Source organism: Mustela erminea, chromosome 12 (assembly GCF_009829155.1).
Source record: "Mustela erminea isolate mMusErm1 chromosome 12, mMusErm1.Pri, whole genome shotgun sequence".
In the NCBI taxonomy this organism is placed as follows: Eukaryota; Metazoa; Chordata; class Mammalia; order Carnivora; family Mustelidae; genus Mustela; species Mustela erminea.
Window position 1 is genome coordinate 85,982,891 of NC_045625.1, and position 13,814 is coordinate 85,996,704.

At 45.5% G+C, this 13,814-nt stretch overlaps 1 protein-coding gene across 1 annotated transcript in view; it reads right to left on the reverse strand.

Annotated features, from left to right (window-relative positions):
- Positions 1 to 894: 894 nt before the first annotated feature.
- The window catches only part of PUM3 (pumilio RNA binding family member 3), a 49,822-nt gene continuing 36,902 nt past the window's right edge, over positions 895 to 13,814 (reverse strand). Inside the window, exons 15-18 of the mRNA XM_032307302.1 lie at positions 8,699 to 8,921; positions 7,311 to 7,398; positions 4,912 to 5,002; positions 895 to 1,119 (exon numbers count right to left, since the gene is read on the reverse strand). Coding sequence (XP_032163193.1) covers positions 987 to 1,119; positions 4,912 to 5,002; positions 7,311 to 7,398; positions 8,699 to 8,921 — 535 coding nt within the window. The 3' untranslated portion in view covers positions 895 to 986. The remainder of the gene's footprint in view (positions 1,120 to 4,911; positions 5,003 to 7,310; positions 7,399 to 8,698; positions 8,922 to 13,814) is intronic.

Genomic DNA, 13,814 nt, shown 5'->3' on the forward strand with positions numbered 1-13,814 from the left:
GGTAAGGCCCGGCAGTCCTCCAGCAGGTGGATCGCAGTGGCAGCCCGGAGGGGGCGTCCTGTCCTGCAGGCTCCTTAGAGAAAAGCTCCCAGGCTCAGTGTCCAAGCCAGTGCGGCTACAGGGGCCGCGAGGGGTCTACCAGCCCTTCCACATGGGGCTGCTAACACCAAGCACAGTCTGAAAACACCAACATCCCCCTCACACTTAAACTTCAGCAGCACTGTTAACAAATGCACACCTCCTATTTGCGAGCGCGGACCCTGTAATGGCTTCAACTATTTCAGGGACAGTCTCAAGGGCGCACATCTTATCACAAGGAGTGATCCCCCTGGAAGTCTCCAGAGACAGGGAGGTCCTCCCAGGAACCTGGACCTTCACTACTGGTGATGCCCTCATTTCTGCAACACATTTCCCCCAGGAGCCTTACCTTACTCCAGACCCTTCGTTGCAAACACAAACCCGGAGCCCCATCCCTAAGGCATTGGGGGAGGGGGCCGCTCTGGCTGCAGAGGACCTTTTCTCCCTGGAGCCATCAAGGCCCCAAGGTTCCTAGAAGTTCCCCTCTGCTCCCACCACAGACTACCCTGGGCTCCTTCTGGCTACGCCCCGCCTTCCTTCAAGGCCCCCAAGCCCCACCTCCTCCATGAAGCCTTCTCAGACTACTGCTTCTGAAGACGTCTTCTCTTCAATCAACGCCTGCTCCTCCGTGGCACATACTGGGCTGGTCCCACCGTCTAGGACGGTTAAACCTCTTACGTTACCGCCTCACCTGATTTCCTCACTACTCAGTACGATAGAGGACATGGCTGGGATTAAAAAAAAAAGGCAATTTTTAGAAATTGTTTTATAAATAGACTCTTATATAAAAAAAAAAAAACAAATATACAGAGCACCCAGATTCCCAGGAAGGTAGACCCGAGCACTTCTTGTCCACACTGGAAAAGAGGACAGGAAAAACGATTCTCTCTTGTTCTTAACTGTGTCCACTATGCGGCCAGTTTTTCCAGTAGCATTTCTACTCCTTTGCTGGCGTTCTTGTTTTTCTCCAATGTGGGAATGAGGCCCTTCAGTCCAGCCTTGACTTTCTGCACAACTTCTTGATCGGAACTCTGGAGAAGGCTGAAGACAGAAGACAAAGATTAACAAACAAAAAACAATCATGTTTCATAAAGACCCTAATCATCTGCAATTACCAGCGCCATGCGAGGTATAAACAGTTCACTGATTTGTGAGACAAGTCCTCTAATGAGAAGTCCATCTTTTGAATCCAGCAGCTGAACGATGGGGGCTGGTAGCCTATGTTGGGAAACCACATCAACAGAACACGTTCTCTCAACTTGCTGGGCCAGTCGCTCCGATGTGGGAGCACCTCCGCCCCGGACAAAACTGGTCCGACCTCCGCTGTGACTGATCATCTCAGGAAAACACCCTGCCTCAGAGATCGCTCCTGCATGTACTCTATCTGCCCTCCCCCACCCAGGGGAGCTCAAGAACAGAAACCCCGGCTGTTACGTCGTGATCTCTCGGCAGCACACGTGCAGAGGAGACGGCTGAGAAGCGCCGAGGGACCGAATGAGCAGGAGCGGAGGGGGGCACAGGGGAAAGGCGGGGGCCCGCCAGGGAAGCTGGGAAGAGCCGGCCTCCTCACCTCTGCAGCTAGAATATGGGAAGGGGTAAGCAGCCTGACGGCTTAGACCTGAAAGCGACCTCTGCCGCTCCGTAACTGTACAGGCAGGGGCATGCTGTTTAAATTCTCTAGGACTGTCTCCTGACCTATAAATGGGACCAACACCACAAGCCACCTGCCATCAGAGAGGGTTTCTGAGGCTCAAATGATCTCATGCCTAAAGCACCTAGACAGAGCCTGACACTTAGGAAGCACTCAATGCTTACTCAACAGGAGCCATTAAAATAAGCAAACAAGTACGCTCTGCTTTCTGAAACCTTGCTAGAAGGCTCTATCCCCGAAAGTGAATGAAGTCCTGGAGGCTGGTCACAGGAAGGCCCCTTTCTCTGTGAACAGGGGCCTGAATGCAGAATGGAGGGCTGTCTCCCGTTTCCTCCTTCTTCACGGCATTTTAATGCTGATCTGAAACACATCCTAAAACCAAATCAATGCCGCTTCCCAGAGTCCCTGGTGCTAAGAACTTCCATCACGTGCATAGAGAGTACGGGGAGCCAGCACCACTGGGCAGCATCCTTCTGGGTGCGGGAGACCAGGAGAACCACCTGGGAAACCGAGAAAGTTGGTAAAAGTCCCTTTTAGCAGGCTGATGACTTACTAGGTAGTTTTTATTTTCTATGCTGACATGAAGCACGAAGTCAGTATTTGCTGAGCACACGCATAATGCTAAGCGTGGGACCTCCACCGTCTCACGCAGCCCAACGACGACCTGTGATGATCCCGAATCCAGTTTTACAATGAAGAAAATGAAGTTTCAGAAAAGCTGAATAATTTACCTAAGACTACACAGTAAGCTGGGCTTGGAACCCAGGCAGGAAGCCTAGAGCCCACAATGATCTAAATGCTAGAGAATTCTGCTTCCCTGAAGCATTTTCAGGCTGTATAAAGGCTGAAAGTTTATTTTTGTTTGTTTTTTGTTTTTTTACCCAGGATGCCTTTTCACTTATTGTAAAAAAGATTTCTAGGGGAAAAACACCGTATGAGTTTGAAGAAAAATATAAAGAAGCAGAGAATTTCACCAAACGAGTTGAGCGCGTAACAGTATTCTAAAACCACGTAACACTGATTATTGTATTAATCAAGCATTAGGTCATTGGTAATTCAACTTCCCTTCAACCTCAAACACGGTATGGACTAGTGGTCCACCTCTAAGCAGTGTTCTGCAATAAGCCTGCAGCAGCCTCCCGAGGTCTGCAATCCACCCAAACAGAGCTATGATCGATGAGCGAGCTCTACAAATTAATTGCGTGGCATGGCTGAAATTTTTAGTTAATTGAGTGTTAATGAAAGGATATGTCAGTAGTACGTGTTAACACTCTTAAATGCCTGGTAAAAAACCTCCCATTAAATAAGTCCACGCTTCAGCTAAAGGATTCTGGCTCTTTGACGTCCACTAGAAAATCGGCTAATTTCAATGAGAAATGAACAAAAATGATCTGCACCACCTACGTATTTGGAGATCCTGATCTACCCAAAGAAATGAATGCCCCAAGGGATTGTGTCTGTGAGCCCACGTGTTCCAAGTCAAATTATATAAAGAATAAAGGCCCAACACTTATGAACAGCGTAGATGAAACTGCACGGTGTGCTGCACGTGCCACACTATGGGAAATTCAAACTTAAGATCGGTATCTCTTTCTCCAAACCTCACTAACATGGGAAGGAGAAAAAGAATCGACAGTGACTGCTTCACAACAACAAACAAATCTATTTTAAATGGATGTCGTTAATGGAAGGGTTTTGCATCCAGCAACAGAACGCAAGGAAGCTGAAGTCTCAATGACCTGTGAATTATAAACTCGACACGACTCTGTCTAGAGAATAATAAACAGGTGGAAAGCACGCCTCGATTTACCAATCATCAGTTTTCTACCATTTTAATTAGAAACAAACAATCAGCTTGCAGACTTCACTAGCAAATGCCTCCAGAATCCTTTTAAGAATACTTGAAAATCAGTAAAGAAAATTGCATGTAAAGTGAGTTGTGGTTTAAAAAGCAGCTCTGTCACAGTTTTCAGAGGGACAAGTCTAATTCATTAAAAAGAACGCAATTACAATTTGGTCAAAACCTTAACTGTAGTGAGACCATCAAATGACATAAATACTGTATAATCTCTCTTAGATGTGCAATCTTTTTAAAAATATTATTTATTTATTTGAGAGAGACAGGGAACACGAGCAGGGAGAGAGGCAGTGGGAGAGGGAGAAGCAGACTCCCCACTGAGCAGGGAACCTAACATGGGGCTTGATCCCAGCATCCCAGGATCACGATCTGAGCTGAAGGCAGGTGCTTAACCGAATAAGGCACCCTGGTGCCCCTCTTCTATGTGGAAAAAAAAAAGAAAAGAAAGAAAAAAACCCAAAAAACCAAAACCAAACAAGCTCATAAATACAGAGAAGAGATCTGTGGTTGCCAGAGGCAGGAAGTATGTGTGCTTGTGGGAGTGTAGAGGGGGCCAGGGGAGGTGTGGATAGGGATAAAGGAGATGAAAAGGTGGTAAAACAATAATAAGACAAAATTTTAAAGAGAAAAAAACAAAACAAAAAGCGACGCGGTCTCTTCTGCATCTCTCGGGATGGCGGAAGTGGGTTACAACAGGCTTACGGGGAAGAGGACCGGGCGAGGAGGGACGGTATTAGATAAACTAATGGCTTATTATATCATAATGTTAATTTTAAGCCGAACAAATACTAAATGCAATAGGTGAGCGTGTTGCTACGGATGTCTATTTTTGAGATAAGTAATTATTAACAGCAAGAATAAACTTCTAGAACACATGGGCTTGGCAAGTCCTCCGACTTACACAATTTAGAATAACTGGGTGTTGGAGGGCTCCCTAATCTGGGGGGAAAAGGAGGGAGTGAAAGGGATCTCTATAAACTAATCAAATGTAAAGAGCTTTCCTGAGAGTAAGAGGGAGAGGAGAGAGAGAGAGAATACAATCACATTTGGTTGAAACCCTAAATGGGGTGAAACCCTCGAACGAGACCTGGTGACAACTTCACAATCCTTGAAGCCGGAACAGGGCAGGTAAGTAAGGACTGACGGGAAGAGGTAGGCTTGATTTCCACTATTTAGTACACTTGTCTAGACCCTGAGTGACCGTGAGGAATCCTGAACAATTGGAACAAAGCTCGGAACCGAGGAGGAAGGTAAAGGAACCATCTTCTGCGGAAACGGCGTTCAGGAGGAAGGCCCTCCGCAGAAAGGCACGGATCATACGTACCTAGACAGGACAATCGCCCCACGGTTTACACTGGCCCAGGCCTTCAGGTTCTTCACACCAACACGCTCGACAAGTGTTTTTGCAAAACCACCTGAAAAATAGACTGAAACTCAGTGACCGCATACAAGCTTTAAACTCCCCATCTCTGTCCCTACCGCCCTTAAATTTGCAAAAGCATGTTTTCATAAAAAAGTGAATAAAAAGAGTTCTCACTCAACTTTCCTTAACACTATAAGCTCCAGCTCTGATTTATTTAATGTCTTTTTAATACAGCCATTTCTTTCAACTCTGGTCCAAGTCTCACGCTATGTTTACTGTAGTTACTCAAGACAAAACTTGAATTCCTATAAAAAGCTCACTTGCTCGTGTTTGCATCTCTTTGTACTCTTTAATGATTTAACCCTGACCTGAAAGGTATTCAGGAAGTCAATGTTTGACAGCAGTACCTCACGCTTGGATGGAATCAAGTTCTCCCTCGTGAAAAATGCTCACTGGGAAGGTGCCACGAGGAACACTAGTGGTCAGGAGACTGTTCCAGCCGACACCAGGTAGTTCCTCTCCACAAAGCTAGACATTCACCCATCAAGAAGATTATTCATCTTTTATTATTATTTCATGTGTTATTACCAGATTTCTAAGTTCTCGGTATATCATCTTTAACTCACTGTGCCATCTAAGCAATAACCAATTCTTGGACAACGGAAAAACTCTGAAAGCTAGGACTTGGTGCAGATGGAAGTATGGGCAGCCTATCTCGAAGGCAAGTATCTTGGGTATGCAGAATGCATAATTCCCCCAAAGATACCTAAGTGTGAGGATGCTTTAAAAGCCAAGAGGCCTACGGTTACGTAGCTCTTCAGGGCACAAGTTAAGGAAGGACTGTAATCAACTCATGAGACAGACAATGTTTTTGAAACGTGAGCACAACAGCACTGCTAGAATGCTGCACACCCGCACCCCCAGCCGTGGGGGAATCAACGTCTTCTGAATTCCAGCGGGCCTCTGTGGCGGACTGAGCCAAGAGAGTGTGGGAAGAGTTATGTGTGATAACTTCTGAGGCTAAATCAAAAAAGCACTGCGCACTGCTTTCTTCTCTTAAAACCCAACCAAGGGTTGGGGACTGAGTCTGCTGGACTGAGCCCCTGCCAGCCACCATCCAAACAGACATTCCTACCACAAACAGAGCAGCCCAAGAGGACTGCTTGGAGCAAAACCAAGCTCCACCGAGTCCTGACGGGATGTTGTTCGAGAGCCACCAAGCTTTGAGGCGGCCTGTCACACAGCAACAGATAACGGAGACAGCCACACTGGTTCAGAGTGCACCTGATACACACACAAGGCCCATGCAGGCCTGCTTCATAACTGTCGGTGTAAATGAATTAAGGAAAAGTATCACTAGGAAATTCTTTGGATTTTAAAAGCAAGCCAGACAACGTTTTGGACAGGAACTCCGCTCAACTGTGCACCAACTTCTTAATAACAAAAAATGACTCCGTATGTTATTTTTTGTTCAAAATTTATTACAAGAAGCTTTCTCCTTCACACCCCTGAGTCTCTATTCCTCAAAGCAGAGTGAGAAGGGACAGTGTGACTGTGTATCGACTGCCTCTCCGGCCTTCAGAACTGCAACTTGCCTCAAGACATAAATTCATGATCTGTCACATTTTTTCAGACACAATGACAGAACACCCAAACTGTTCAAACTCGGTGTGGGGAGATCTCCTTAGTGGCTAAAACGCTGGATGGAGCTCGAATTTAGTTAACAGAAGGTCTGGTCAAAGACGGGGCTGAGAAAGGAATGGTATGAGACTTTTCAATTCGATTAAAAGATGCTGTCCTTCTCTTGAAAGCGGAGTTTCTACAGAGCAGCTGTGAGCGTTGTGAAAAGCCACAAAGGCCAAGGTTGGCCTGCTCTGTGGTTGCATGTAGTTCAGTGCCCAAACAGGTGTTCAGTTCAAAATTCTGATGAGGACTCTCTTCTTTTGCTTTTCCCTTTCTCCAAACTACAGACAGATACCCTGCTTTACAACTGTACCCCAGTGACACTCACAAATGTCCCCCTCCCAAGTCTCACCAACCCCAACCCCCACCTCACCAAGGAACATAATGGCATTTTTAGGGCCCCGGCAGCACCTGGTCAGAAGACTGAGGTACCACGCGAGGAGAGGCAGTGAGGGCGGACAGGAAAGAGAAAGGAAATTCAAGGACCCCAGGACATCAATTTCCAGTATTTACTAACGCATTATCTGCAAGCACTGAATCATTTCTTGTCCACGGACACCATTTCTAAACACTCAACAAATTTCATGTGAACATAAACGGCGGGCATCGAGTTCAGGGCTGCCGGAGGTTAGGAAATTCCACAGACGATTCAGGAAAATCCATGTTTTATAGCCTACCTTCTCTTCCACTTTTCTTCATCTTCTCATCTTGTTCTATTAACCACTTCAGAACAAGGTGTCCTGCGGGATGCTCTGCAACGTGCAGCTGGAAGGAAAACAAAAAAGCTGTTTTCAGCCACGCTGCGGCCGACCATGTGTTCTCTACCATGCACAGGTGAGGACGTGGCCACATGGAAAGTTCCACTGTGCTGCGGAGGTCAAGTCACTGAGAACGGACCATGAGCAGCCGGGGGACCAGCAATCTAGTCTAATCCCCACACCGACAGACGGATATTCAAAGGAGCTGCTGAAAAGCTCTGAGGCTCCGCATCAGGTGCTCCCAGCTGAACAGCCCCAGCACAGTGTGCGCCTCAGATCACGCTGAGCACTGTCCAGGTAGCAGTATGCAGTGCTGAGGTACAAAGAAACCTTTGGGACAAAAAGTGACAGCAGAAAAGCACCGAAAGCTGGCACTGCTGGTCCCACATACCTAGGATCTCTCCTTATAGAGCAGGGGAGCAAAGGGGAAACTCATTATGCGTCCATCTTCCCGCCTGCTCATCCGAGCGGCCCCGGGCGGACAGGTCCAGGGCTTCTCTAAGGCCCAGGAGCCACAGCAGGGCTCCGCAGACTCCACACACGCATGAGCTTACGATCCAGTGCAGCACAAAGCCTGCACCGTCGGCCTCCTGCCCTCCTCTCTTCCCTCGGCAAACCCATCTCCTACCCCGAGCCCGAGCCTCCTGTTCTCAGCCGAGCCAAGCCCCTTTCTCCCCTCGGGCTACTGCGTATGTCTTCCCCCCGCCTACGATCTTCTTTGAGGGGTGGGGGAACGGTGCTGACCCTGCCTCACACAAATCAGGTCCATGAATCAATGAACTTCAGATGCGAGGCAGAATTACTCAGGGGCCAAGTAACACAGGCGGGAGGTATCAGAAAGAGAGGAAATTGGGAACAACGTCCATGAGAAGGATGCTGGGGACCTTGCAGGAGGATGAGCAGGGCCTTCGACAGCGATAGCACAGCAAAATGGAGACACAGGGAGCATCTAGGCCCACGGAAGAAACGTGCAAATGCAGAGAGGTGCAAAAATCCAAAGCAAATTCAAAATAGAATTAAGAACACAGCATATGCTAGAAAGGCAGTCTTGGGCCAATCGTGGACAACAGAGCCACGGTACAAGATTCTGTTTCTCCTCCTCTGTAGGTACTGTGAAGTCAGGGGAAGACTTTAAGAAAGAAGGGGTTATAACAGCACCGCTATTTCAAAATCGCAACGATCAGATGTGCTGTCAGCATGTGCAGAGTTGAGACAATTAGCATTCGAATTCTCTCTACGGCCATATTCTCAATGACTGCGGTTATGCAACACTGCTGCTTTCCACGTGTCTGCGAGTAGCACGTTACCTCTCCATCCTTGCCACCGGGATGGAGCTCGGCCGCTGCCACGCTGGCAATAGCATTCATGGCAGGCTGAAGGTCTCCAACGGCGGCTCCCAGAATGTTGGCCACCAACACACATGCAGACTTATCCAACACCAATTCTTGGGCGTGTCCTTGCAGGTAGCTTAACAAAGCAGGAGAGATGGCCTCTAAGAGCTCACGTCGGCGGATCGCTGTATCTTTCTTACTGTGGGAACATGGTGAATGAGGCGTTAAGGTAAGATGAAAAGCAAAGGGAATACAGCGATCTTATTAGCACAAAAACCTCTAAGGGCTTAAAACAGTCTTTGTCAAACTTACTGTAATTGTCTGTCTCTGTTGTGCATGCAGGTAATAAGCCATTTAAGGGTGGGAGACCCTTCTGCCATCTCCATGCCCCGGCATCTGAACCGTGCCCGGCACAGAACAAGCACTTACTAATAACAAACAGCCCAAACCAATCCAAAACCCAAACAACAGCAACAACAAATTATAAGACAGAAGTAGACCACTTTATGGACACTACTCTCTAGAAGACTTCATTATGTGATGCCAGTAGCTTTAAAAATAAAGAAACCGACCTCCAGGGCACCTGGGTGGCTCAGTGGGTTAAAGCCTCTGCCTTCAGCTCAGGTCCTGATCCCAGGGTCCTGGGATCGAGCCCCGAGTCGGGCTCTCTGCTCAGCGGGGAGCCTGCTTCCTCCTCTCTCTGCTTGCCTCTCTGCCTACCTGTGATCTCTGTCTGTCAAATAAATAAATAAAATCTTTAAAAAAAAAAAAAAAAAGAAAGAAAGAAACTGACTTCCAGGGAGGACGGTGGAGCAGGCGGACCCTCCTCCCATGAACACTGCTAGGTAACAGCCACATCAGTGTAAATAACCCCAAGAATGACCATGGGATTGGCAGAGCAGACTCTCCATAGCTAAATGTAGACAAGAGGCCATATCGTGGAGGCATGTCGGAAAACTAAAAGGACCTCCACGACTGACTATAGGAGGGAGGGATATAGTGGGCGTGGAGAAGGGAGGGAATCAGACCCTCATGTCGGGTACCCCACGCACAGGGTACCTGCGTGGGGAAGACAAACCCCTGAAATATCCGGCTTTGAAATTCAGCAGGGCAAAAAAAAAAAGAAAGAAAGAAAGAAAGAGAGAAGTTAATTAATTCAGTGCGGCATAATTTCATGTGGGGCTTAATGCCTGGAATTTTAAAAAATTAGCGTGCTTGGCTTGGGAGAACTGGGAGGGTGAGATAAAATGGGAGTCCCTGCCTTTTTGTGGGGTGGGGGGGGGAGTTCCCACCTTAAGGACACCGCACAACAAACAACCCCGTGGAGACACGGCATAGAAGCCAGCAGTTTAAAAAGCATCTGGGGCACAACAGGAAGGAAATCTGTTTACTAATCTCACAGCCTGTGATGGAAGGTCAGGGATCCTTGGGAGATTTCCATGGGAACCAAGAAGAGTGGACATTTCCCTTCCTTGTCCTCTAACCAAGATACATAGACACCTGCAGGAACCAGTGCCTGGACAACACTCTCCACCCGATTTGGTAAAAAGAAAGAAAACAAAAAGGAACCGATCAGATATGAAGAATATAACTAAAATTAACAATACAATAGATGGAATGAGTAGTAGACTACAGGAAGCAGAACAGATCAGTGACCTGGAGGACAGAATAATGGAAAGCAATCAAGCTGAAGCAGGAGAAAAAACAAAACACTCTCCAACACTCTCCTGAGCACTTCTGCCAGCACAACCCCTCCCCAGCTGGCCTCGTCCCACAGCAGACCAGCTCTACACTGCCTTGTCCTGCAGACCTCTCTCCTCCAATACCCCCTTGGGGAGAGAACAACCAAAGCAGCTCTACAAGCTGAGAGGGGCCAGCCCACTCCAAAGTAACTCCTGCCCTGGCAAGAGGGGAAGTTAACCACACACACCAGTCCAGTCCAGCTCCGGCAGGGGCTGCGGACAGATTCTGGTCTAACTGCAGGCCCCACCCACCAATGAAAGCTGCTCAGGGGACAACAGGGCAGTTCGGTGCTACTACATCTCTGGCAAATGCCTGGTCTGACTCACATCAAGTCCAAGGTGGGCCCCCACTGGCCCACTAACAACAAAGGGACCAAACACTGCCCACAACAGGGAAAGAGAGCCATTGTACATAACGACAATGAAGGAAAAAGTAGCTCAGCCACAATTATAAGGTGCACACAACATACACACTAGATACCCCTGAGTGCCAGCTTCTGGTCAACAAGGGACATGGCACTGCGGGGCGCTCCAGGACTTCTTTTTCATAAGAACACTACCTCCAAGAGCAGGAGACACAGCTGACTGTCTGAACACACAAAAACAGACAGAGAGTTAGACAAAATGAGGAGACAGAGGAATATGTCTCAAATGAAAGAATAAGACCAAAAGAGACCTAAATGAAACAAAGATAAGAAGTACGCCTGATTGGGCGCCTGGGTGGCTCAGTGGGTTAAAGCCTCTGCCTTTGGCTCAGGTCATGATCTCAGGGTCCTGGGATCGAGGCCTGCATCAGGCTCTCTGCTCAGCGGGGAGCCTGCTTCCTCCTCTCTCTCTGCCTGCCTCTCTGCCTACTTGTGATCTCTGTCTGTCAAATAAATAAATAAAAATCTTAAAAAAAAAGAAAAAAGAAAAAGAAGAAATACGCCTGATAATAGTAATGGTCATAAAGATACTCACTGGACTTGAGGAAAGAGCAAAGGACCTCAGTAAGACCTCAATAAAAAGAAAGAAAACAAAAAGGAACCGATCAGATATGAAGAATATAACTAAAATTAACAATACAATAGATGGAATGAGTAGTAGACTACAGGAAGCAGAACAGATCAGTGACCTGGAGGACAGAATAATGGAAAGCAATTAAGCTGAAGCAGGAGAAAAAACAAAAAATGAAAACAGATTTAAGGGAACTCAGTGATAACACCAAGTGTATTAATATTCACATAATAGGGATCCCTGAAAAAGAAGAGAAAGTGGGGCAGAAGACTTACTTGAAGAAACAGCAGTTCAAAATTTCCCAAATCTAGGAAAGAAAAAAAGATACCAAATCCAGGAGTACAGACAGCCTCCAACAAAATCAAACCAAGGAGGTCCACGCCAAGACAAGTAGTAATTCAAATGACAAAATCCAGTGATAAAGAGAGAATTTTAAAAGCAGCAGAAGAAAACATTTATATACAAGGGCAAGCCCTAAGGCTATCAGCACATTTTTCAGTAGAAACTTTACAGGCCAGGAGAGAGTGGCTTGATACATACAAAGTGCACAGAGGAAAACCCGCAACCAAAAAAACTACTCAACAAGGTTATCATTCATAACAGAAGGATAGAGAATTTCCCAGACAAACAGAAGTTAAAGAAATGCATCACCGTTAAACCAGGCCTACAAGAAACGTTAAAGTGGACTCTAAGAAGAAATGAAAGACCATAAGCAGAATTAAGAAAAGCAGGAAGCATAAAAGCAGTAAAATTAAGTAAATATATAAAAATCAGTCATTAGTCACAAAATAAAAGGATGTAAAGTGTAAGACCATATACCTACAATGGAGGCGAAATGAGGAGACAATGACGAGAACACTAACACATGTAGCACTTTTGGAATGGGTTCAAACTTAAGTGACCATCAACCTAACACAGACTGTTATATGCAGAAGATGTCTGACATCTTGATGTTACTATTGTTAATACTATTAATGATACTATTACTATGATTATTATTAATGATATTATTACTATGATTCCTATTAATGATAACCACAATTAAAAAACCAGCAATAGATATGAAAAGAATAAAGAAAAAGGAATCCAAGTACATCACTGAACGAAACCAGAAAACTGTGAAAGAGCAAGGAACTGAGAACCACACACACAAACAAAAACACCCCAAGAAACAAGTAACAAAAGGCAATATGTACATATCCATTAATATGTACTTTAAATGTAAATGGACTTAACACTCCAATCAAAAGACACAGGTTGATGGAATGTATTAAAAAGCACCTATGTAAATATTGCCTACAAGAATTATTTCAGACCTAAAGACACGCACAATGCAAGTCAAAGGGTGGAAAAACATTTATTATGAAAATGTAAGTAAAAAGATAGCTGGGTACCAATACTTATAAGCAACAAAACAGACTTTAAAACTAAGGCTGCAACAAGAGACAAGTGAGGATACTACATTATTATTAAGGGGACAATCCAACAAGAAGATGTAACAATTGTAAATATTCATGACCCAACATGGGAGCACCCAAATACCTAAAGTTGCTAGTAACAGACATAGAGGAAGTAATCGACAGTAATACAAAAATAGTAGGGGACTTAATACCCCACTGACATCAAGGGACAGAACATCCGAACAGAAAATCAACAAGGGAACAGTGCTCCGAATGACACATTGCACCAGAGGGATTTAAGAGATATATTCAGAACATTCTATCCTAAAACAGTAGAATACACATTTTTTGCAAGTTCATATGGAATATTCTCCAGAATGGATCACATATTAGGCCACAAAACAAGTCAACAAATTCAAAAAGAATCGTGTCACACTATGTATCTTTTCTGACTGCAATGCTATGAAACTAGGAATCAACCACAAGAAAAGATCCGGAGAGAACACAAACACATGAAAGTTAAATAGCTAATATGCTATTAAACAATGGGTCAACCAAGAAGTCAAAGACGAAATCAAAAACTGCTAGAAGACAATGAAAATGAAGACACGACACCCCCCAATCTTTGGGATGCAACAAAAATGGTGCTAAGATGTAAATACATAGCAATACTGGCCTGCCTCAAGAAGCAAGAAACATCTCAAATAGACAATCTAACCTTACACCTAAAGAGATGGAAAAAGAACAACGAAACCCAAAACCAGCAGAAAGAAGGAAATAATAAAGACCTGAGCAGAAATAAACAAAATAGAAACTTAAAAAAAAAAAAAAAAAAAAAACCACACACACACACACAAAAACAGATCAACAGATCAATGAAACCAGGAGCTCGTTCTTTGAAAAGATGAACAAACTGATGAACTTTTAGCCAGACTCCTCAAAAAGAGAGCTCAA